Source organism: Saccoglossus kowalevskii, chromosome 10 (assembly GCF_978046115.1).
Source record: "Saccoglossus kowalevskii chromosome 10, keSacKowa6.1, whole genome shotgun sequence".
NCBI classification, from domain to species: Eukaryota; Metazoa; Hemichordata; class Enteropneusta; family Harrimaniidae; genus Saccoglossus; species Saccoglossus kowalevskii.
In genome coordinates this window covers 8,827,518-8,853,885 of record NC_140650.1, presented here as the reverse complement: position 1 = coordinate 8,853,885, position 26,368 = coordinate 8,827,518, and the positions used below count along the sequence as shown (strand labels likewise).

The window sequence follows — 26,368 nt, the reverse complement described above, 5'->3', positions numbered from 1 at the left end:
TTTGACTTGATAGCTTTGTCTGTTTGACCAAACAGACCACCTGGCCATAGTGCTTACAGAGTGCCAGAGTTTCTTTCATTACGATACTATTGTACTACGGTAATAGAGACGACCAACCAATGTACAAAGCTACTTATTATAATTATAATAAACTAATTCATCTTTTAGCCTAAGCCATTTTGACGAAGCTTCACCTGTAGTTAATGACTAATTACCAGTTAATTAACTCTTCTCACCTAGATTCCTTTTTTCATAGTGGGATGGGTTCCCTCCAAGTGTTTTCTTTATATACACATGTCTTATTCACACCGATTGGATATTATTGGCCAACTATTATAGACACAAACTTAATGTCCACAATACTGAAGAAAGGAAATTTGTTTAAAGTTCTTTTAAAGAAAGTAAATAGTAAGACTAAGCTTAATTTATGTTCAAAATGTTTATTTATATTTTTCATATGCAAATTAAATAAGATGCTCATTTTTAAAAATCGTGAATTTTCTTTCTAAAGCATTTTTTTTTGAGTGTTTATATTTTTTTTTTGGAAAATAATTTTCTCTCAAATCAAAAATTTATTATTTTTTTTTCACTTCACTTTGTTGAACGATAAATTGTGCAAATTAGCCATAAATAGGACTAATCATGCAATTGTGAAATTATCGAACTTTTTGCAGAGGTTCTTTGAAACTTTGTAAGATAAAAAACCAACAAGTAATTTTATATCCCCTCCTCCATGTTTTCTTCCAGTTGTTCAAGTATTAGTTTAGGTGTACATTACATATACCAGTGACCACTGGGTGATTTCCAGCACTGAAACCAGCGACCATCAAAGATAAGGCCGCGGATCAATTACGTGGTACCTGGGGGCTGTAATTAAAACACATAATAACCATCCTGGTGGCATAACACAGACCACTTTGTTCAACTAGCTGTAACTCAGCTGCCCGATCATCGTCATCGCAGGGAGAGATCACCTTCCGGCAAATTCAAAGTTCCAGTTGAAACGGGGTCCCCCATTAAAGACGGAAAGTCTCCGCAGTGTAGGGCAGAGTACAGGAAACTGTAACTCCCAGACTTGCGTGTTAAAGAGACGAAGGTGAAAGCCGCTGGGCTAATAGGTACATGCCAGTAGAGCGGCAAATACTAGTCAAGACGTTATGTAAACATCACCCCTCCATAGAGAGCCATTTCTCTAGTCATGAAAATCGTCTCTTAATAATATCGATTGAACAGCCGTGTTTATGTGTATATTGACTTGAATTGGCTAGTAAGCTGTGATTACGCTATCCATGGTCTATCTTACACGATAGCTGCCTGTTGGCTAAAAGGATTATAAACCGACGACTGACGACAACGCTCGACTGGGGAGCGTTTTACCGTGGACAAGTAATATGGCAATAGTATCTGTCCCTTTGTGCCATTCCTTAATGAAATGGCGTTACATTTCTAATATACCAAGGAATCTGGAGATAACGCACCGCCATACATAGTACAGAGAACACACTTTGGCTTATCTACGAAAGTCTTAGGCTATGTATCTGCTACTCAATGAATACCCTTTTTGTATTACCATCCCAAAAAAGCCGACAATACCCTAATAAAGATGTAGATGTGTACGGTATAATCAGGCACTGCCGGGGAGACTGATGAAAAATAAATGGGGAATGTCTACCAATGGGGAAAATGGCTCTTACACAGTAAATGATTAGGCCAGAACAGCGGCGAAGGTCTGAGTGAAACCGTAACGAAGAAATATTTTTTTTTTTATATCATGATGTTTTAGCCAGATGTAAGCTATCTGTATTATTCTACATAAGGATAAGAATTGCCCACTTTGGGTTGGTTATGGCGATTATCGTATTGACAGTGTACATTATACCTAGTAGCCATAGGGGTAAGTACCAGTGTTATAAATGAGTACATTCTGACTCTACAGGCTGAGGATTAAGATTACATGCTTCTGTGGGCTTTGGATAGAGAAAAAAAAAACTTTAAATCCCGTATTAGTATATTCAACCGTTTTTTTTTTTTTTTATTTTTAAAAGCGCTAACACCTGTGTTTTAGTACAAAAGCGGTTACGATATATCCTAGAAAATCATATTAATTTATCTCATCTTTTAAATTTATCAATTGAATTAGGTAGTCATTCACTTTCCATTGAAATGTCGTTTGGTTCGGACGGATGGGGTTGGAACAATGGCCTACTAACCAACTTTCAACACACAAGCTAACATATAAGGGGCGGATACATGACAAGTAAAGAAACTTAAAAGCATGAAAAAAAATATATATATATATATATGATGTATGATAAATTAATAAAATAAACTCTTGAGTAAGTCACTGATAGGTTAATTTTTTTTTTAGTTTCTGTTGAAACGAGCAGACTGGTTTGTTGGTGTTTTCATGGTGTTACGAATGAAATGTCATGCTGAAAACGGTGGCAGATGGGAGTACGGAACAGTCCTCTTATTAAGGAGACGACGACCTATAAGCCTGGAGGCTATATCCAGCGAGAAAGCCAACTCATACATTCTCTATGGCTCCATTAGTCATGCCACAAATTTTTTTTTTTTTTTTTTTAGTCCTGTCGCATAATTGGTCATACAAAATTGGAAACCTGTAATTCAAGCAAGTCAGTGTATATAACATATATTATATAAGTATGGATAACTTTATCGAGAAGAATGAGAGGGAGGGAAATATTATCATAGGTGAGTTTGTATTCAGTACATCATATCGTATAGAGTATATTAGTCGTATAATTATGATATTTATATTAAAATTCCACTCCAGGTTTCGCTGATCGTGTTAATTTATACGCAAGCAGCTATTCCTGTTAATTGCAATGCACAACAATATTTTATCATCCCGATCTCATAGTGCAAATTACTGCAGATGTGTATCTCTAAGTTTCTAATTTACAGCCTGCAGTATAATGATGTCACCAGAACGAGACACGTGCTCAGTCACCGCTACAACCATATTTCACCAACTACAAAAAAAAACTGTAACGTATTCACACTACTTCTTACCATAGTCCAGTCTCTTAAAAAAGTTCATGAACAGCTTCGTAACCCCCCCCCCCCCCAATCTCTCTCTAAACAATTGATATACTGTAATTAGTTTGATTTTCAATGTTTTTATGATGAATTTCAAACGTCTCAGTCACAACACAGCAAGCGTAATTTATATGAGTTTTATACATCGCATGAAACCATATCAAAAATGATGCATCACTGTGGCGCTTTACTGACATTTGAAATGACAAAATTACGTTAAATCACACACCATTTAAATTATTTGTTGAACTTTTACAGGAACTTTTGCATCCAATTTTTTTTTTTGTAAACTAATTTTTAAATAGAAACAAATTGAGAAAATATCAAAATAAAATTGTGTTTTCTATAATTTCAATTCCAGAACACATAGAAATATAATTCATCAAACATTTAGTAATATGAACAAAATGTCGTTGTGGTTTGTTCTGGGTTTTTTCATCAAAACACAACTTGACTTAATAAATTTATTCTAAACTTTGGAAGCACACATCTGTTAATATCTCAAATTACAGTCATATCAGAAACTTAAACTGAACTCCACTCTACCATTTACAAAATTTAAGTTAAAATCTGTAAATTAAATCACCCACCACCACGTACTGATCTGCACTCCCACAGAATCTAATTTGAATTCCCAGCGCAGTACTGAATATCAAGTACTATTCCTTCAACCGAAAATTCACATTTCAAAAGTTGTATATAGGTTTTTTGTCTGAAATATCAAAGTCATAAGACAATGATGGTTGAATCCCAAATAATTTGAAAAGTAGATGTGGTGGGTTTGGATGGTGCAATCATAATAAGTTAAAAAAACTTTCTTGCCTCATTCATGATCAAGTTTTCATTTGGAATAAACAATATATATTTTCTATTAATGATAATTATTCAAAAAAATATAAAAATTTGAAACACATAATTGCATCTGTAAATTTTAAAAATTTACGCTTCCCACCATATTTAAAGAATCAAGATTTGGTGATATTTCCGGTATATTGTGATAATTAGCCACAAGATTTGATGACAGTCCGGGGAGGAACAGTTTCACAAGTGATTTGCTCACTGAGGAAGGCAGCTGAGTATAGACCTGAGAAGTATGGCGACAATTACAGAGGCATTTACACCTAGTTAGCTTCCACACTGGGGACGATAATTATACAACAGGGGAGAAATTATTATAAAAAATCAACACGGAAAAATAAGAGCTACAATTGAACTGTGTTATACTTTGTTATCAGGTAAATTGGGCTTGAGCAAGGTAAAGTATGGTTGCAGGGGAAAAGAATTGTTAGGGGGCTGTGCAGGCCACGAGAGAGGACATTTTTTCCCCCCCCTATGATTATAATGTTATCTAATATTATAGAAAAATCAAAGAACGATCACGCGAGATGTGAAAACATCATGACAACAATTTTTTTTTTCATTTGATTAACGACCTACAATTTTAATGTCGTCATGACGATGATTCATTTTCAAAGTCAACGGCCGTTCATGCTTTGTTTGTATGCGCGGTGATGATTGGTTTGTCAAATGACTTATAACTTATCGTCGGCCGATGAAAAGACTCCAGTTTTGATACAACACGATGATCAGCATGTCTTCACGGAGGATAAAATTGATCGTGAATAATTCACCAACTGCATCAAGCTTTTTAAATAATAAATGAGCTCGGGGTTTGACATGGGATTTTTGTGCGATGAGGGTGTTTTGTGTGATTTGAGATCCTCTTTTAATCTGCTAATCTGATTTGGTATAGCTATATGGTAAGTTGATAATATGCCCCCGGTTCGTTGTTCACAGCACATTAAAGTATTACAGTTTGTAAAACTCGCTCTAAATATGCAAATCGGCCTTCTCAAAATACTCCATTGTATTTTCGTCAAAAAAAAAATAAAAAAATAAAAAATAAAGTTTTTTCAGATGATTCACTTTTTTGCAATCCACTGCATGGTGAAGGTACCGCTTGTGAATCACTCGGAACTCTCAAACGAGTCATTATGTGTGTTTTTTGTCCTCGTCTTCATCTAGCTCTTCAGAGACAGGCTAAATTCGCGAGGTAAGATCAGAACACTATCTAATGCCAATATTTGCCTACAGACTAATATATGAATTATCATTTTGTATATAGTTATTCAGGAAGTAGTTGATAAATACACACACTGATATAAAATAATATTTATCTAATGGCTTCAGTCCTCGCCTTGAATTAACTGAAGATCTATTTTTTTTATATCGCCAACTGCTCCAGTGATGTTTCTTCAATTACAGTATTTACCCAATAAGTATAATTATCAGAACTCGAAACAAAATAATACTGTGCATGTATTTATTTTCTCTCCGCTGTGAGGTTGATGTTTTCTTATTACCCTAGTAGGCCATAATGGCTCGTTTTTTTGGTTCTATTATTACCGTAGCTGACAGATATTTTATGTATAACGAATGGGTTTCTCTGTAGCGCGTGTGAGCTAGAGCCCAAGCTACTTTAATGTCTAGGGTAAACATGACTGCATTTCACTTGATATAGCAATTTATCAGTATTAATTTGGGCCCAATCCCCGCATCATGTGATCAGCGATTGGTCTTCGATCTCACCCAGTGGTCCAATCGTACAGATTGTTGCCTAATTGAATGAACTGCGGTAAACTGCTAACAACTGGGTTATCTCTGTGCAGCTCAAATTTAAAACAAAACAGCACATGCAATCGGGCTTTTAACGAATTGATAAGATGTTTTTTTTCCTTAAAACAAAACAAAAACAATGCTTGAATTTTTTTTTTTTTGCTCGCTACCTGAATTCTGCTTTTTTGAACTCTGCTGGATGACACCATGGTGTCGGCAATTTCGCCAAATTGTACGACTAATGCAATTGGAAGCCAAAACAGGGGAGTGGATAAGTTTACAAAGAATGGCACGCATGCTGCACAATTGAATCTTTAACAACCCATAAAGTGTTTTAACATGCATAGAGCAATTAACAGTCTCACCTGAGCCCAACTACATTTCCAATAGGGTGAAACCATTAACAGCATGGGGGAAGATAGCTCATTAAGTGTGGTGCAATCATAACAACAACATTGTCGCCATAAAACAGAGCCTAGAGCCTTGCAGATTATGCAAACAGAATTCTGAAAACAGCAACATCGCCATAAAAAATAACCCGCTAAATTTGGAGGAAGAAATACAAGTTTCCTCTGCATACTTTCATCAGGGCCTTATTGACCACCCCTCCTCGCTAAGATCAAATAACTTAGGCCCAGTAGTAGCACTCTCATAGTTGGGTGAGTCACGCAACAAAGAACTCTCCACTCTTTGGAGCCGTGGAGCACAAAAACACACCAAACAATACCGACATAATCTCTATTCTCTGGTCCCAAATATTTTTGTATTGGAGTTGATGTAAATTATTATAGAGCATGGTATGGAAGGAAGTATCTTTGCAATGACAGTTGGTCCGTTAATGGATTCAAGTAAGCCTCTATTTAAAAATTAATAAGATTACCCCATCTCGGCACACGTTTATAGTGGTTGTCATATCTTAGCAAATACTATTGATGGAGCAATTTTAATGGCTCTCCATTTATAAAGGCCGACTAACTCTGGCCGTTAGTAAAGTCCATTTCACTAGCTAGTTGACATATGGGGTAAAAGCCAAGCCATTCAAACCTTTTCGTTGATGTCATTAACGTCATTAATAATATGCTGGATGACACCCTAATTCTCTCATATACAATTTCAACTGTATCACTCATAAATATCACAAAGTCTGTCCAAAAACGAAATAAAAATTTTTAATTTTATTTCGGATTTGATTAAAAAAACAAAAACAATTTTAATTCTTGCTTTTAAAATTTGGTTGTTTCAGTTGATGCAGTTGCCATACTTGCAAAAGATGAGAATTTAAGAGACAAAAAATCGGGAGAATGATGAGGTCCATCAAGATAAAAAAAATGGGTGCTGAAAAGGAGAGAAAATGATAACTTTTGGTGTAGTTCTTGGCGCTCGTCACGAATAAATATTGAAATACATCGTAAATTAAAACTGGTATGAAGAGACAATCATTTGTGTTGGATTTTCAGCAAAATAACCACTTTATATGAATTTATAGAAAATTTAAATAGTAAATTGTTATCCCAAATTATCAATTTAATAAATTGTGCTTTTTTTTGGCCAAAAACTACAATTATTTAATTTTATGTTTTAGTTTCAGTTTTTGGAGACACTATATTTTTAAATGTTGATGCTGATTGCAAACTTAGTAAATTCTCACAGCCAGCAAAAAAACAACGAAACCATTTAATTTCCTAGAACAAAGTAGATATTTCTGAAATTAAGAAACTATTTAATATTCAAATCTACAAATTTTGCTAAAGCAACACCTCCCTGCACTCCAACAGCAGCGTCAAAGCCCCAAAAATATTACAGTTACATCGAAAAATTGTTGCATAGCCAATTCGGCTGTATCAGTCTCATGAAGTGTGATTCTTATATATTATCAATGGAAATAATGTTGGCCTAACATTCTAGTTAATATTAACAAGTGTGATGTAGCTTGCTAATCTAATAAGTCATATAAGTGGTGTCTTGGACCAATCTATCTCATCATCAGGAAATCCAATCAGGGTAGCCTCTAAAAACATCATTAAGCACTGACTATAGGTGCAATTGCCGGCTTAGTCTCTCAAAGAGAAAAAAAAAAACAGAAAGCAAAAATAAGTGCGTTCTAATATGGTATAAGTAAATTCCATTAAGGACCAGCGACAGAAGAGACGTTACAATTAGTAATAGGCGTTAAAAGCCAGCCATCGCCCGTCTTGAAATATCAACTGGTTATGCGTTTTGAAGTTCACCAGGAAACTACATCTTAGAACATTGGTCGGCAGAAATATACTTTTTAAAACTATCCTTCCAATGCGAGACAAACATTGCATACAAATCAGGGGGGGGGGTGTTAAATAGATAGACTAGTCTGATAATCATGTCTAATCATATCCAAATCAACATGATAATGTGATTAATGAAACTAAACGAATCTGACACTAAATGAAAATTACTACCAATTTAATTGCTGTTAGAGAACAGGTGCATCTAGACATGGTTAAAATAAAAAGACATCCCTTAACAATGTACATTTTTCATTTTAATAAAAGGCATTAAATTATTAACACAAAATATTGACAAGATACCCAGCTATATTTGAATGATGAGAATATTATTTTTATTTTTTTCAATAAACAGTGGCAGATTTTACAAAAGTTATAATATTTTAAGACCACAAAGTGGAAGTACCGAGGATGAGCAAGTTTGTGTCTTCCTCAAACCCAAAATATTGATTTCACTGAAATTATTAATTTTTTAAAAGATATTCATGGTTGAAAATTCCATCAAAATTTTCTGACTTTGGACTATGTGGGATTTAGGACAACAAATCATGAAAGGTCGCAGCTCTAGGAAAGTTAGTGTGCTACAAACTGGCTAAGGGAATGCAATTTTTAATGTGGAAACCTTGGTTACGGTTCACAGGTGATTACATTTGTCTTGGGCATGCTTGATGCCAGGATAGTGCATTATCATGCAATATTGCCATTATGACAGAAATAATGAAAAAAATGGATTATGCTTTCAGTACAATAATGTCATGAAGGTGTAGTTTTTATTCACAATATAGAAAAAGGCATATTTTTTTTGTAAATTTGTGTTTTGTTCTTTTGTATTTTTTTATATGATTATTTTGTATTTTTATGTTTTTCGGGAGACAGTATGAGTTATTAAATATTATTATTATTAAATAATTAGAAGCTTCCGTTGGCATGTAAAATTATTATAAAAAAATTATGTATAGTAATTTTAAAAAGATTAAAAAAATCTTCAGGAAAGCAAGATCAGGACTGTTTGTGGACTGTGTTTTGTTTCCTCCAGTGAGCTTTGATTAGTTATTATCCTTATCTAAACTGTATGGTGTGATCTGAACTATATTCTTTGAGGGGCCATTAACACCTCCCTACTACAACTAACACTCACATTTAATTTGACTGCACAAGAGATAGTATAAATAAAGAAAATTACCCTGCTTATTGGTTCCCTGCTAAATGCAATTGACAATGTCCTTCACCAATGGGTAATTACTAATTAAGTATAATTAAAAATAATAAATCAAAGAGCAAAAATAATACAGATTAGAATTTCTTGTTTTTTACATTGAAATTGAACAACAACAAAATTAAAAAAATATCAGATTTCTGGAATGAAAACATCCATTTTATCAAGGAGCTTCAAAAATTTAGTGTATTTATTACTGGTCTTGTATTCTACAGTTAAAACTATTATAACGTACTCACAAGTCACTAGCGATAAATTAGTATGGTAATTCTTCTTATTTTTATTTCAAAATATTTTTTCGTCACCTTTTGATTACTGACATTCCAGCAGAATTTAAGAGCCACTTACGAGATGTTTCGAAGATTACCTATGATTATTACACGATAATTCAGACTAGCCCAGCTAAAAACACATTTTTTTTTTACTATTTGAGATTTATTTATAAAATAACCTCAGCTATTTAAAAGAGTATTTTGCGTTCAGTGGAATTTGTTAACAACATCACATTACAATATTACGCTGGTGACCTCTTCTGAAAATTGCCTGCGGACAGATCGAGGTGAGTTACCTACAACTTGGGGTCAAATTTAAGGGTACTTACAAGTTAGTTTATTAAGCAAATTTTAACCTTCCTGTTCCAATGATTCATGTTTTCCAAGACTATATTATAATTTACCGAAAGGTAATTTCCCGACTTACGAAAAATTAAAATGACTGACAATGCTTTCATATGAATAGTCAAGTACCTTCAGTGGTACTAAATGGAGACTCGTCATCACGTTGTTGACAGCTTTGACATAGAAAGAGCTGAGAACCGTCACAAGACACAAAATTCACTAATTGTTTGGTAACCATTTTTTTTACAAGCAGACGTATTTCTATCCCCCTTTTATATAATATTCTTATGTGTTATCGCTAGATTACAGTTAACCGAGTTTTCACACTGGGATATCAGTTTCTAAGCAGTCTGGAATGAAATAACAACTGATAATGACCACCCAGCCTCATAAAAAACAAATCTTAATTTGAAATTTACCATGAAATCTTATGAATTAAATTAACCTGAAATCTTATGAATAATTCCCCTACAAATGAGGTCGAAGTTGAGAAACTAGACAATTCTACAATTTTGCTTTCTGACAAGATTTCTATCTAAAGTACTTGACTATAGATATGGTAAGCCAATAACTAGACTGCCAAGGTTGGGTTGTTGTGTTTTTGATGAGAATTCCTAAATAAATACAAAAAAATACAAAAAATACTAGAGAAAATATGGCTAAACTGTAAATATTATTAATAATTGAATGATGATGACCAATTTGGCAAAAAAAATACAGCTTAATTTCTGACATCAATAAAATGACTGCTGTAGAATAGAAGACAGACAGACAAGCTCAGAATGTTCTCAAGTACGAAAGTCTATACACTTTATTACAGGAAGTTCAAGTTGTTTTATGTGGGCCAGACTCCTACTACAATAGAGATCAAAGGCTTTGAATCGACACAATCAAAACAAATGCCTACCGTTATTTAATGGCTTAAGAGTCGCTTCATTTTGGAGAGATTCTCCAAGTGCGCAAATTATGATTCAACGTAATGGGTATGAAGAATGAGAATGAGTACGTTAATAATTATGATTACAGTTTCACATATCCTGTCAATTGCGCTACTCCTCGTAACTGAAATGAGATACAAATGGCTTCCTTTATGAATATGTCCACACTCCAATAAACCCAATAGGAAGACAGGAATCAAGGCGTTACCAACAACAATGAAAATTTAGTAAAATTTCTAAATTTCTATTTTATAAAAAATAGTAATACCTTGTAGGATTGATTACAAAATTCTGTCTGACTATTAATATTTACTCTTAGAAAAACCGCCAAAAAGACAGCAAGCTCCAGATTTATTTTAGATTAGTGACTTTTAAGTTCAGCAGTAAACTAAGAAATTTCTAGTGACTCGTCGTTGAAGCATAGTGGTTCATGATACACAAGGTGCGTTTCTCATTCGTCCTAAGACAAACATTTTAATTTAAATTACTGAACATTTTTCTCAGACTCTCATACAAAACAATACTACTGCCAGCCTTGTACACTAAACAGGCCACCAAAAGTTAACTAACATATGCAGAAAAAGTTCCAGTTTCTATGACAATTTGTCACCTGATCTTTAAAAAAATGCATGCTGTTGACAGAGTGGAAATAGATTGCCCAAATAGACCAAAACTCTGTCCAAACTTAAAAAAAAAAGTTATAGCTTTACCAGATGGCTGTAGATTTTTTAGACAGAATGAAACACACTGTGAAAAAACATTTATAGCCGGGATATGAACAAGTTATATTTAAGTGGTGTAGGGACTGGTACTGAAATGAAGGGGAGTTTTATGAGGTTTTAATAGCACTATTGACCAACAGTTCCTGTTAAATGACATGGGGTATAAACAGAGTTTTAAACGGTTCCCACTTGTATATACAAACTCAATGGGACCTTGTTGTAACTCTAGACTCCTGTAGGCTCCTGGCTAGCCAGTCCACCACTTGCCGCCAACACAACTGAATGAAAGAGCTCTGAAAGTTTCAGCTGTGGGGTTGAGTTAGCTGGGAGAGCCCAGGGTAGGCTGGGTGGTGACTTGACTGGACCAATCCAATTAAAATTGTAATATGATCTAGTCTCTGGACTATAGTTCTTATCCAATTAGATTCCACATCTCATTTAATTATGGTGTTCACTAGTCACTCAGAACTCATCAATGGGGTACAACATAGTGTACTCTATTGGACAGACTAAGCCAGCCTCTATTGTTGTTTTCAAAAAAAGGCACAAGCCACTTTTTTTAATCTCTGCAAACACTAGCAAACAAAAGGTGAGAGGAAAGTTCCAGACATACTAGTACACCACTTCTTTGCATGTGGATCAATGCAACAACAAGTCTCACTTTTTCTGTACAACAATCTTGACTTCTTATGTTATATACTATATATACCAGCAATAAGTTGTACGTAACCATGGAGATGAAGGAAGGGGGACAAATCAACTTTACTTACCTGTCGATTATGACTGGATCTGATGGCGTTTCATTTCTGTTTCCACAACTTTTCTTGTCACAGCATCGACTAAAATGAAAAGGAATAGATAAAAAAAAAGTTAGAAATCAACATTTGCATCTCATTGCCTGATGGAAATGTTTTTTTTGGAAAAAAACATCTTGAAAACCAACTTTGGTAAGTTTGTACAACAACATTACTGGTCCCTGCTGGGTTCCCTTTCATTTGATTAACTAATCCGTACACAGATCTATCAAACAACTTATTCAGTTCAGTTTCTTTTGCTGGGCGGATTTTGTCACATGGTACAATGCACACATTCAACGATTGAAGAAACTCTAAGGTAATTAATGAAAATGTTATAATTTACCCTCTTTTAATTTATTGCAGTTTGTGAAGTTTTTTGAAGAATAGAAAAGAAAGAAGGGAAATATTCTCACCTGCACATTATTTCATGTGTGAGCAACACACGGCACATTTCGGGGTTCTTGTCCTGCCCTTCATACACGATCGGCTGTGGGGAGGGAAAACACGGAAGCAAATACAGTCACTGTATGCATGTTTAATCTACCAAAAGAAACAGCGCTGCCTCTTGCATTTCTGGGTCACCAAAGACACCAAAGAAACGCCGCAACACGAATGCCATGTGGCGAAAAGATCGGGCGTAAATGACCAGAGAATAAATGGACTCAGAACAACGGAAAAGGCACAGTGTCAAGTAGCCATGATGACACAATTTCAAAGGAGAAAAGATGTACTTTGAATAATGTACAAGGCATTCACTTGAATAAGGCTATACAAAACACTCCACAGCGGGTGAAAGTCAATCACGGAGTCTCTAATTTAGTCACACTTATACCTAAATGCCTGGATGTTTTGCCAGTGCCGTAACCTCAATATCGCATCGAATTAGAATTCACGGTTGTATGCGGTTTTAGCTCCATCGCCAGTTTAAACCCATCTATAAAGCGGGTTCGTTAAAAAAATAATGGGAGAGGGCCAATACTCGGCAATATAAACCAAATTATTCTATAGAAATACAAGCTATTTCGCGATCAAATTTCTAAAATTTTATTAATTTGCGCTATAATTTTATAATGGTTAGTTGAGCTCTGGGGGTTCAGTGTTTCTTAACAACGGCTATCAGTTCTTATTTAAGGGATAAATTGCAATTCCAGTAGGCTTCATAATGAAGAACAGCCGTGACGCAAGTAGACAGCAGAACACGTGTACAGGGTATAAGCTGTGGCCATAAAATAACCAAAACAAACGCCCAGAATTACTTGTGACACAGGGAAGCCCTCTATTTTCAGCTGTTTCAAGCCATTTTGACGCTTTTGTTCAGTGTAGGACTGCCAATTTAATATTACACCGGTTGCCCCGTTTCAGACATCGATGTGTGCGCTACGGCTAAACTGGCTCACCCACGCGGCTAATGCTCCGGGCGATTCGCTTTCATTTCCCCCCAATTTTCAAGCAAAGGGTTTTCGAGAGAGTTATTATGATCAGCGGTGGGCAGGTCACATTTTCGGGGCTACTGCTTTTTTCTATGTTGGGTCAATCGTGGAGAATGGTGACAAGAAGAACGGGTGTTCTCTGAAGCATGCCGAGCTCGCCAACCTAAATTACTCAGCGAAGTGAAGACAAGACGATCGCCATGATGGCAAAAAATACAACTACAATCTAATAAGCGGACGCGAAAATATTGAAATCTACCTGTTTTGTGATGGAATCGATGAGCCTGACGTAGATATCCTGTTCGCTGCGAATACCTGAGTGAAACACAACATAATCATGAATGTAAAAATGGTATTATTACTTTCAAGTAGCAATAAAATGAGATAAAATTCGAAAATTGCCCACGATTGAACGACTGAGTCGATCGAGTCGCCTTCTCGCTAAAATTACACTGCGACAAAGTTCCCCTGATTTCGTCCAACGCTTCGAACAGCTTGGTGGGGTAAGAAAAAAAATCATAAGAATTGTAAAATTGTTTGAATTGTGCAAGGAAATTGGTGTACAAAACATGACTCGGGGCTAGTAAAAGGTCGATCACAAAATGGTCAAATTGAGTCATTAGTGTACGTTTAGTAGTGGATGGTCGCACGCCCCACGTTAAAAGCGAACAAGCGCGCAACGAGCCTCGAGAGCTACCGTAAATTTTGAAGGGGGGTGTACTGGTGGTTCAAAGGGTTTTAAGAGGTTTAGCAAATAGTACACAAGAGGTCGACACTTCACTTTCTATTCACACTAAAAAGAACAGTGCAGTTTCGAACAAGGAAGGCTGGCGGGTGGTGAAGGATAGCTTTCAAAATCGATCGAGCTTGTGCAACTACGTTAAATTGAGAACGTAAACAACTCGCCGGCTTCAACAAGCGTGTCAGAAAACCATGTGAGTTGAAAGTGACAAGCAGAATCAAAACAGAAAAAAAATGCCTACTATTTGTATAATTGAGTTCATGATTCTAAGTCGTAAACAGAAAACTGCTAAGTCGGATAATAATTCACTTAATCTCCAAAACCTTAAATATTAGCGGATTTCGGGCAATTGATATATAGATAGTGAACTTTATTTACCATTGTTGTAAAGGAGCTGTAATCGGTAATGAATTCCATTATTCGTCTTCTGGTTATCCGGTTCCTGGACAAAAAACAAAACTCGCGTCAAGAAATAAGCAAAACTAAATTAATTGAATTACTGTCAAGGTGTGAATCGGTTCGTAAACGTGTGTTGTTGAAACTCAACGAACTTTATCACGCCTTTACGCTGTGCACAGGGACTTGCACGTGAATATATTTGAAGAACACTGGTGATTATACTCAGCGGGGTCTACAGTGAGGAGAATAAAATCACTTCCGTACCCGTTCCTTCTCGATGAAGTCAATATACGACGTCCTCTCGATTTCCACCGGTTGACCCTGTCTATCGTACAAGGCGATGACGAAATGGAAGAAATTGCTTTTTCGTAAATTGCTCGGTGGTTGTTTCTCATAGTGGGCCCGTGCCAGGCCTACACCGCTAAGGGGGCAAAACAGAAATTGTATGGGTTAGTTGGACAGTCAAGCAAGTGGAATGAAAACAAAACTGGTAGCATATCTATATCGAAAGAGAAATTTCCTAAAACTAGAAAAATTATTCCTGGTGTGTTTTATCACGTGTATTTAAAGAAATCGAAAGCAATGCGAACACTGTCATGTCAGTCAACTGTGCCACAACAGACGGTAAATTGAGTGCTCGGGGCCGTGTATACATAGGGGACCAACTAAATAGTCCATGCCAAAATAAAAACATATACACTGAATGACAACACGGGACATAATATATCGGACGTGCCGGAAAATGGATAAAAAAATTCAAATAATTACCTTGCTGCTCCTTGTTCAACCATCGTAGGTTGCATCCAGCCTCGAACACCGCTGGATAGGGGTTCCTCCTTAAGATTGGTAGGACCTCTCGATAGGGTATCCTGGATGCCGAACATGAAAAACGTCCTATGGGGTTGAAAACGATGATATGTGCAATTACTAACAAGTCAGTTTGAGTACACAAGTGACTGGCTGACACTTGTACACAAACTTTGACAACAACAATAACAACAACCACGCGGCCTTGTTGTGTTGAAGACGTATTTTCGTAGTGAGAAATTAGTACAGCAAACTAGTCCACTGGGTTGACGATCAGGCACACGGATCGGGGCATTCACAGCGAAGCGGAACTACGATCTAAGGAGAAATGTCGATCCAACACGCGGCCGGCTACTACAATGTTGATCAGCGTCTATGCATGAACGGGCCTGCAGTGAGTCAATCGGGCTTCGGTGTAAGCACGTTGCCTGGTGTGTATATGTACTCAGCGACGACGATCGACTACCACACACTCACTAAAAACACCAAACTAAACCGATATATCTACTTCATCGATACGTGGTCGTACCTCTCGCTCACTCTCTTCAGCTTTTGGGGGTGTCCGTCTCCCGGGGGGCGTCTTTTGTTGGTTTCAAGTGTTCGTATGTACGGCGGCTTCCCTATGGATTTTAATTCCCTTGGGATGCACGGTAAATACCTTAGGGAATCGATGTTGACAGGGACTGACAACGGATCAAAGCCATAGGACAACGCCAATTCTTCCTTATATGGGCTAAACTATGCAGAAAATTCCTACCAGCCAATGAGAACACAGGGTGTGCCGACGTCCTAACAAATAGCTCCGCCGCACTCTCACTTTTACTACGACTGATGTCGTTTTCTAATGTGATTGATAGGCCGCTGGCCACGCGCGCCCAATCAACACTGTGCAGACAAGTTAATTTACATAATTAATCCCAACCGTGTTTGCGGGATAAACAAAAGTCAATTGTCCTAAAATAAACATGAACCAGATAAACATAAATTGCCATGAATAATGGTTTTCATTCACGGCGTTAAAAAAAAACATGCTTCTTTTCCTGTGTGTTATTGCCGTACACAGGACAGGCCAAAAGTCGTTACCGACGACAGCGGTGATATTCCTTATAGAAACGTAAACAGTCCCATCACCTTTCCTCTTCGCAACGCGAGGATGCGGTCTTTGCAATCGAACCACGTGAGCCCACACTTAAAATGTTTTCTGCTATGTGCGCGCATCAGTTTAATACTAGATTGCAGATTAGCGTACATTTTAGCCTGCGGGGATCATTACATTTTAAAACTGTTGTACAGAATTTGTGAAACCCCCCTAATATTATTGGTGGTCCATTGCAAACAGATCAAATTCGTACCCAGTACATCGCATGTGAATCGTCGTAATAATATTCAGTACGGGAGGGGAAGAGAGGGGGAGGGGGCTCCGCGAATGAAATCTAGCAGACAGAATGAAACACGAAATTTTATTCGTGAAAAATGCACGGCGTTTCACGTTCTCCTGCAGTGAAATTCAACGCCATATGGGCAACAAAACGAATACAATAGAGAGGACATCACGTCGTGTAACCTGCTTGGAAACCCGTGTACGTATGATAATTGAACACTATCACTTGCTTGGCTCCCAATGACATTATTGTATTGAATTTCATGACGGCATTGTCATCACGTGCGTCCGATCGAATATACTATTTTACGCCGTTTTGCATACCGGCAATAATCCCAAATCTTCGATAAAAATAACAAAAATTCGCCAAAACGGTTGAAAACCTCGCATAATAAGACTAAGCAAAGACATCCTTTTGCCGCGGTCGATATCGGACAATGGCGTCCCATTTTCGCTTTGAAAATTAAATAAAACGACATAAAAGAATGTTTTTTGTGGGTCGCGAAAAGCTCGTAATACCGAGTTAGGTATGAATCATGTCACTAGTCATGTTTCCCCAACCGCCATCTGCGTCACTATCGCGTCAGCTAGAATATTTTACCGATTTCGGATCATACATATTTTCATTTTTTGTAAGAGGGATCAGTGCGAATTTCAAAAAAAAAGCGGGAAAAAAACACTATACAGAATATTTTAAACGCATTATGAAACGTCATTTGTCTTTATACTTTAACCGTCTAAAAATACCACACACATATGACACATACATTCAACGAGTCGTTTTCTTCCGTGTTTAGTGTACGATCACCATGAACGCAACTGAAGTTTTTGGCAACACAAGTAAATATTTGATACCCCGGCAAGTTCAAAACTTGTTTGCCAGCCCTTCGTATCTCAGCCCGCGATGATCCCGCGGACAACTTGACTATCTGAAGTTGATTGAACCGTGACCAATACAGCGATGTTTACGCGGCATCTATTGAACCACAGTGCTGTTTATTATTTTGTTGTTCGATTATTGAGCAGGTGTTTGTTTGATGAGACATAATCGTATCATTTTGAATCGCATGTCTATTGCTTTCTGCAACTCTAACCTTGCTCGTCGGTGTGATGTGTTTACTACTTTCACGCTCTTTCAAGTTGGACGTGCCCAATAATGATTTATTTGCTAAAGACTGGATATCCACAAGTTACCGTGACCTCTAGTGGTATACACCGATACAACAATAACCCCATCCCCTTCATAGTTTCACAGAAATGATGAACTTAAAAGCCGGCACGGTAGATTCCGTGCAAACATCTCTCATTTCCGGATAAATGTGTACACTCTTCCGGTTCTTGCATATACGAACATTTTCTCGGGGTCTGACGCTTATTAATATGTAATTATAAAACCAACATATTTTAAAAACTGCCGAAAGGGTATTAGTCGTATGTCAATGCAACTGCGGTCGGGGGGGGGGGGACGGAGAAAGAACTATCCGATATATACCGAAGAGTGCCTAAAAACATGGGAGTAACCCGACTCCGTATTTCATCAGCCCAATTAAATTAAATTAAAGTACAAACCATGGCTTTTATGCGGGAGATTTTAAAGAGTGAGTTGAAGGCAACAAACCTGTCAAAAATCTGACCATTTCTGAGAGTGAGTTATAGATATGATGTGGAACAAACGGTAGCAGTAATTTTTTCACCTTCGTCAATACCATAAACGTAAATATCAGCCGCTGATATGCCCCTACGGGTGAAAGGTCTAGGTATTCACTATGATATTACTTACATTAAAATGTACTTGGATTTGAAATTGGACTTTGGGTAATAAACTATAAACGACATTGTGAAATTTGGCACTGTGAATCGAAGTGATTCAAAGTTCGTGACATTCGATTCAAACTTGTTTACTTTTGGAGATTGCAAGTGCGTGACAAAAGCGGGCGTTGTTTTAGGATTCCATTTATGGGTTTTAGCATTCACGGACTCCAGTCATCAGTTTATTTATTGCTTAGAATTCACCGATAGTAATAGTATTGGGAACATTCGTGTATTTTTTTATTGTTTGTTGATGTGGAAAATTCTGCGACATCAATGTTTGCAAAAACAGCATATATCAATTGTTTGTCGCCCAAATTCGAATTATTCAATACATGAAGGATCAGGTGTAATATTCACCATTGAGAAAGATTCGCGGCGACTGATATTCGGTGGACAAATATAAAATACCCTAACGGGGAATGTATCCATTTATCACAAATTACGTCATCCCAACGATTATTTTCATTCTTTTTCATTTTAAATAATATATACGTCTTTGTTGCCGCGGACGTAGCTCGATCAACCACAAGCATTCTGTTCCGATTCGCAGGAGATTTACGGTGATTTGTTTCATTCAAATCAAAATTCTGCAGAAAACAAGAGGCAATATTACAACAAAACTTAAAACAATAGTAAACGGAAACGTGTGTGTGTGTATATATATATATACATATATATCTGTGTTTCAGACGGGAAGGCTGAATAAGATTGCCTCTCTATGTATATCCCGTCCTATGGGATTCATTTCGCTAGCCCCAATGGCCTAGCCTCGGGCGAAATTTCGCCAAAGATTGTCCAGATAATTTAGGCACTTTTTCAAAGAATGATAGATGGTAAAATGACTCCGGGAAAGTAGGAAAACACGGTGCGCATCTTCTTTTGTATTTGATAGAAGTACGAGAAAAAATGGCAGACAAAGAGACGAGGGATGGTGACGAGGCGGAAACTATCGCCATGTAAAAGCGAGATGAAACGTGAGAAGTTTGAATGGTGAACACCGTGCGACAAAATGACAACGTCAATCGCTTGCTGTATCAAACCCTAGACTTGAAACGGATACCCTTTGATGTAGCCTTTCAGACGTTAAACACATCTCTCATTGATGGAAGTTAGTTTTAAATTTTTCTATAACGAAAATCTCTATGACTGTTGTATGTATAGTGTAACACACAGCGCGTGCAACATGAATATTATCGGCACAGTTGCCGCGAAAGGATACTTTATTCTTTGTTGTCCCCACAATTACACGCTATTAAATTAGCTCAGTGCCACACCGACATGTTTAAGAATAATACTAATTAAGTCCGTAGATCCGCATTGTCTTTACTAATAAGAAGCGGAACAATAAACTATGCATCAAACATTTCATTGTGTTTTCAAAGAAGATGAGAAATCCTTTTCTAAACGTCATAGTAAATAAAAAATTATGCCAATTATCAAACACCTTATTACACCTATACTTCTAGTAGCTCTTCATTATCGAGGTTTATTTTTGCAAATTGTCGTTTGTGTATTCCGACATAAATCGGGAAGTTTTAGCGTAGTGGCTTTAACATATACAAGCTGATTTACACCAAAGTATAAAAGAAAAAAGTTTGATGAAAAGAAATTAATTCACTACGCTATTCACACTAATATTATTTTGGTGGTTCTCAGTTTTTTTTGTTTTTGTTTTTACTTTCCGCGCGTTTTCATGATGCAACAACCGCATATTTTGCCTGCATTCTGTTTGGAATTATACGACAACCATGAGAGTGTCCCTATAGGTGACCTGCACTGTGCAGTAGGTGCATGAGCGAAACCAAATTCGATTATCAGTGTAGCGTGCCTGCAGAATGGCAGTAATGCCGTCTTTAGGGGATCGACGGGTACCGTTAGTACGAGCCAAAGCAGACATTGCCGGAGGGTACAGATTGACTGGCACATCGCTTGTACACGTTAAAGCCACTCTCCGAATGGATAGCTGCTGTCAACTCCGCTCCAGTTTTCCATTTATTTGACGAATCTTCCAAAATGAATAAAACCAACATTCAGACATCATCTTTCAATTATGTTTTGTCCATCCAATTCCCCAAACGACCAAGCAATGGCAATTATCTCTCCTCCCATTGTCTCATCGCAATTTCCAAGTGACGTAGCGTAATTGTGATTTTAAAAATAACAAAACTGGTCAAAATAAATAAAATTATATAAAAAAAATGCATAATTGTATAATTAGTCGTGTTTTTGGTTAGATATTTTTTATTCGGACAAGTTCGAATCCAAAACTTCAAATTCTATTTGAGTATCCCAAGTCGAGTAACGAGACACATAAGCTTTGCATCCTGTAGTGTTTTTATCCATTGCATCGGTCCTCGCACCACTCACTATGAGCAGTAAATTCTCCACATTCTCTGGTAGAGACGCGCTTCCCCGTCGCTAAGGCAGAAATAGTCTCAACCGTTGGCGAAGCTGGGCCGATTTCGATCGCACAATTTTTCCCCCGAAATTGACAAGGACATTGCAATTAAAGAGTGTGAAGTGAAATGGGACATGATGATGCCCAGTAAATTTCCATCGCAGCATTTAATTGAAGGTCAGCTAAACATTGGAGAGCCAGTTAATTATGATAGTTTCAGTTCGCGGCAGATGGGACAACTTTTACCGAGTTCTTTACACTCGTTGCCGCCGTGTAGCAACTTCTGTCACGTTATATGCCATTATAAACAAATGCCGAAAAGCGAATTTCACAATTTTGCTCGTATTTCCGGAAACATTTGACCCCTAAATAACGATCGGGTAAGACGATGAACTGATACTGGGGATAAAGTACCCTCCCCCGGTACACTTTACTCGCTGCAACCTTCCATCGGGACTTGATCTACCGAAATATTGTTCGAGAATTTTAGTGGGAAATGAGTAAATTGTTTAAAACGGATGCAGCGAATGAATTGGGTGGAAATTACACGGCACGCGTGGCGATGTGCCTAGAAGCGTTAAACCCCACACCATGGTGCGAGCTTTATAATAAATCTTCAACACATTTTATACCCAATTTCAACAATTGAAACGAGCCTAAACTCAACCTACCTACATTAATTTTAAAATGATTTGTTTGAAAAACAAACACAGAAACTCCTGGTTTATGCTAAAATATACACTATTTTGAAGCCGAATAAAAACAGAAACTGTGACTTGAAAATAATAGAACGGATTAAAAGAGATATATTCTTGCAATCGTTGGATCGGCGTGCAAATAAAAACAAATATCAACTGATTAGTATGTGTGGAAACGGGTTACACCGATATCGTTCCGTAACGATTGTACACAGGTGTATACTTGAAGCACAGCCCGTGTCCGTTACAACGCAACGCAGTTGTTGGAGCAAAATTAATTCCATCTAGTTTCAGCTTTTACTCTAAGTATCGAGATTTTTTTTTCCATCCCCATTATCATTTGTAAACAAAACAAAAACTAACACAGATATCTGTGTTCCATTGTGAGGTATTGTAGACAAAAATCGATTTTCTTGATACGTGGAAACTGGTTTAACGAGCGGGAATAATAACGTTTTTTTTTCTTTATTATATAATTAATACATATTAATATTATTTAATCCAAGCTAACTCCTCTGTATACAACACACAGACACCCTGATGTGCTGTGTTGTACTGTGTTTCAGACTCGCGTGGAGTCTAAAAAGCGGCAGGCCGAGTGAATGGAGCACGCATTGTTTGATGATTCGATCTTGTGATCGTTTTGATTGACGCGCGTTTCAGTGCGTTGTTAGTGTACGTTTTCAATACGGGCATACCACAAACAGTCCCAGCGTGGTTCGCCAATATCTCAATCTTAATCCCCGGGTGAACTTGGGAATATACAACGCCATTCCCTTCTGTGTTAGACCGCGTAGCACCACTCGAGGTATTGAACACAGGGCAGACTGTTAGAATAGAATTAGTTAATGTTTACTTTGCGACCAAGACAAAAGTACAAGAAACCAATATAGACCAATAAATCTTTTACCAATATATGCCAGAAATCCCTACAATACAATAAGCACGCCACGTTTGAACCACGCTCAAAACCAATTATTAGATTAATTCGAAATTATATAAATATTCATACATACGGTAGATATTTTCTGTTATTATGTTTTTCTTTCAAAAATATTAAAATTATACTATTATTGGAAAGCACGTCGCAAATGCGGTCAATTGTGCATGACGAATAGGCTTCAAATCGGATTGGATAAAGTCGCAAAATTAAAACCAATACTCGAATATGATCGGAAAAACCGAGGATCGATGTTGTTTGAGAATCACAGAGAAAATAGTCTACCGAGTGAACTCAGCGTTTGAACTAGAAATCTGAGTGATTCAAAAGACGAATAGACAATCATTCAATTGGTTTACTATCGATTAAATAAATATTGTTTGAGAGAAGACAGGTTGCCACTATAATACGGTTAACAGGTGCAATGGATGGACAGTCATAGAGTGTACTAACTATTTCTCTTCTCGATATTACACCGAGGCTGAATATTCTACAGAAGTGTGGGCAGGATCACGCCATAATCCGCTTTATAACCCCAAATTCAAATGTTCCGTCAGTCTTGTTTCTACTTTAATAACCTTGACAATGTTTAACATTCATAATTGTACCTTGATTAGCGCATCTGCCGTGTTTTTTTTTTATCCCAGATATACTCATTCGATTGAAAATGAAACATTTTAAGCGGAAACGAACTCACTGGAGAGGAAGCTCGTAATACCGTATTGGTTTCAATTACAAGAAAACTTGTGGAAGCTCTTTGTTTTCTGTGCATCGATTCGACACACGTGGTGGGTTTCATTCGATGTGTTTTTTAAGTGTCGTCTGCCCTATAATGATTGCATAATTCTTATGGAAGCGTGAAGTTCATTTGTTTGTTTTTTTGCTTTCCCGTATGCGTCACTACGTTTTTGATAAAGCTACGGAAATCACCCATTAACAAATACTAACAGTCCCTACAGTAGAACATTATCCTTGCGCAAGGGCGTCGAGATCGGAATTAGTGTCCCCCTTTAGTGCCTTTAGCGAAAAACTAATAAGAATAATTAAATAAACTGATATTATAATGAATTTATACTCAACGTATTTTACTGTCATCACCGACGCACGCACGCACGCGCGTTTGGTCGTATTGTTTTGTGTTGTCTCCCCGTAAGAGAAACGGACTTTGGATACTGAAATCGACCTGAATGGTGCCGGTCCCTTCGGATTTCACGTACTTGATCATAGTCCATATAGCCCGGTAGAAATGAGCCCCATAGTGTGGAAGATCCCAGTTGTATAATGGTAAATTTAGCCGCACATGTATAATTTAGCCAGAGCGGGAAATATATCGTACTGAAGGTTTCTAATACTCGTAGTATTAATTCAATCACTGCTTAGGGGCTATGTTGGCTAAATAGGTAGTCTCCGTCGTGTCTGCGTCTCGAGAATGTGAACTCTCGCCGCACACTTAGCCCAAGGTGGAATCGTACGGTGATGATCACAAGGGGTCCGCGGACTCATCCCACTTCATATTTGATAGGTGCAATGTTCCTCCACCGCTTTGCAGAATTATGTGACTCCGTCAAAATTAGTTTATGACATGTAACACACATGGATTAAATTGTCCACGTCTTCCGGCGATTTAAACTTCACCCCGTTTTTTGTGTGTTCAAACGGTAGTGATGTTTATCATAATTGTACGCCTCCCCGCGCCGTGCTACTGCGTTAATAAATACATTGAAATACCAGATCGGTTCAATCACCCACAGTTACTACCCTTTAGTACGTGGAATTTATTTGCACCATTCAATGTATTCTGGTGTGTTGCTATATACCACGTAAATGTATCGACGAGCTCCTATTGTGATATATTCATGCATAAAGCGTAATTTTACTAGATAAAAAAAAATCGAATTTTAGAAGTCTTAAAAGTTAATAAGCTAATGACACCGGTTACGCACGCGGAGAACGGTAGCTTGTCGATTCACCGTATGACACGTACCCATATAGCATATTAGATATCGGTGTGGAAACTCCGTAAAATCAATTCCTGGCGAAACTTTTAAGAAGATCGCAAATGTTAACACGGATTATGCCTTTAAAGATAAATCTACGTCAGATAACCACATTAAAATCAAATTTATTTAATCTTGGTAATTGAAAAATACTCATTAAATTGACTTGGAAATTGTATGGACGAAGTGGTCACATGTCACAAGCCCTATAGTCAAGCTTTGTTAAACGCACAAGTCGGCCGATTAAATTTTACTTTTAACGTTGGATATTGAGTATCGTTCTGTGGTCATGTCATTATCTTTAACTGGGACATCGTCGATAGTGTGTTAGCGATACTGTCGACCTGGCTTTGCAATAAACTTTCGCTGAGTTTCCTTAAGACAACAGCGAAAACTTTTGTTAGCTGATTGAATTAACAGAAGGCGGAATCCGACGTTCGCCGGCGCTCCGGAAACCGTTGACAACTCCAATTGAGATTCACTCATAGTGTATGTCATTGGGGAGCTCAGCTATTCGCACTGGGCGAGGAAATAAGAACGACTTTCCGGATAACTTGTCAGGGTCACCGCTTTTAAACACGCTAAAACCTCGACAGGTTGTTTATTGTGTTCAGTTCCGTAACGTTGTCGCGAAAACCGGTCGAGTGCACCAGAAAACGTTCTTCGTTTTGTCGTGCCCGTTGCCTGTGTCTCAATCCAGGTAACGGAACTCTCGACTGCACGCATTCAAGTTTGCCACTGGCACGTCCTTGACTGGAGTACGGGTCCCTCCTGCCCCTGTACTATGCTGTGATCACGATAGAAATTACTGCAGTGTCGTGTCTACTGTTTGCCCAAGTCCCGCTTTCAATAAGACATTTCGTAATCCGATCAATTTGGTGTTTTGGCCAATAACATGATGAGTGTTCTGAGAGTTGAGTCTAGCACGAGTCATTTCTTTGCTTGCCGGTTCTACTGCTTTGCGCTTGATCCCCGAAGTCAGCAAAAAACAGCGAGAAAAAATGCTAAAATACTCATAGTCAAAACACCCGGGACTCTAATGCAAACATTGGGAACGAAATATGATGAAAAATTTAAAAGTTTGACAAGTTGCTCATAAATGAATGAATATTCGGTTGCATCACATTATTTTATAAAATAACGTAACTGAAATATAAAAAAGAAAGAACCCGGAAAAAAGAGAAGGACTTACTGAGTGTAACTTGCTAAGAAGAAATAGTGTCAAGTTGAAAGAAGCTTGGCGACCTCAGTGGACAAGTTATCAATGTACGGCGACTGGAGGAAAGTTCGAACGACTTGTAACGTAGTAGCAAAGCCGTAGTTTATGTACAATACAATTGCCGGGCCTTGCTTCGCAGTTTACCGGTTGGTCGGCCGAATTGTGGAGCTCGCCCTCACGTGGCAGTGGATGGAAATGTACGGATAAGCCCGTCAGGCGTAGTGCTGTAACTTTCAACCTCTAATGAAAGCGAGGTCACGTCCCCGACGGTCGCCAAGTTAACTTAATTGTGGAGGGGATCGGCAACTCGTATAA

The 26,368-nt window shown here is 37.5% G+C and overlaps 1 protein-coding gene across 7 annotated transcripts in view; it reads right to left on the bottom strand.

Annotated features, from left to right (window-relative positions):
• Positions 1-26,122, bottom strand: part of olf (early B-cell factor 3-like) — a 100,401-nt gene extending 74,279 nt beyond the window's left edge. For 5 of the 7 annotated variants that reach the window (XM_078005708.2, XM_085504115.1, XM_085504113.1 and 2 more), the window contains exons 1-7: positions 26,027-26,122; positions 15,570-15,695; positions 15,066-15,222; positions 14,781-14,844; positions 13,920-13,975; positions 12,644-12,717; positions 12,204-12,272 (exon numbers count right to left, since the gene is read on the bottom strand). In XM_078005708.2, the coding sequence (XP_077861834.1) occupies positions 12,204-12,272; positions 12,644-12,717; positions 13,920-13,975; positions 14,781-14,844; positions 15,066-15,222; positions 15,570-15,685 (536 nt within the window). In that variant the 5' untranslated portion in view covers positions 15,686-15,695; positions 26,027-26,122. 7 annotated transcript variants of the gene reach the window in all.
• Between the last annotated feature and the right edge of the window lie 246 nt (positions 26,123-26,368).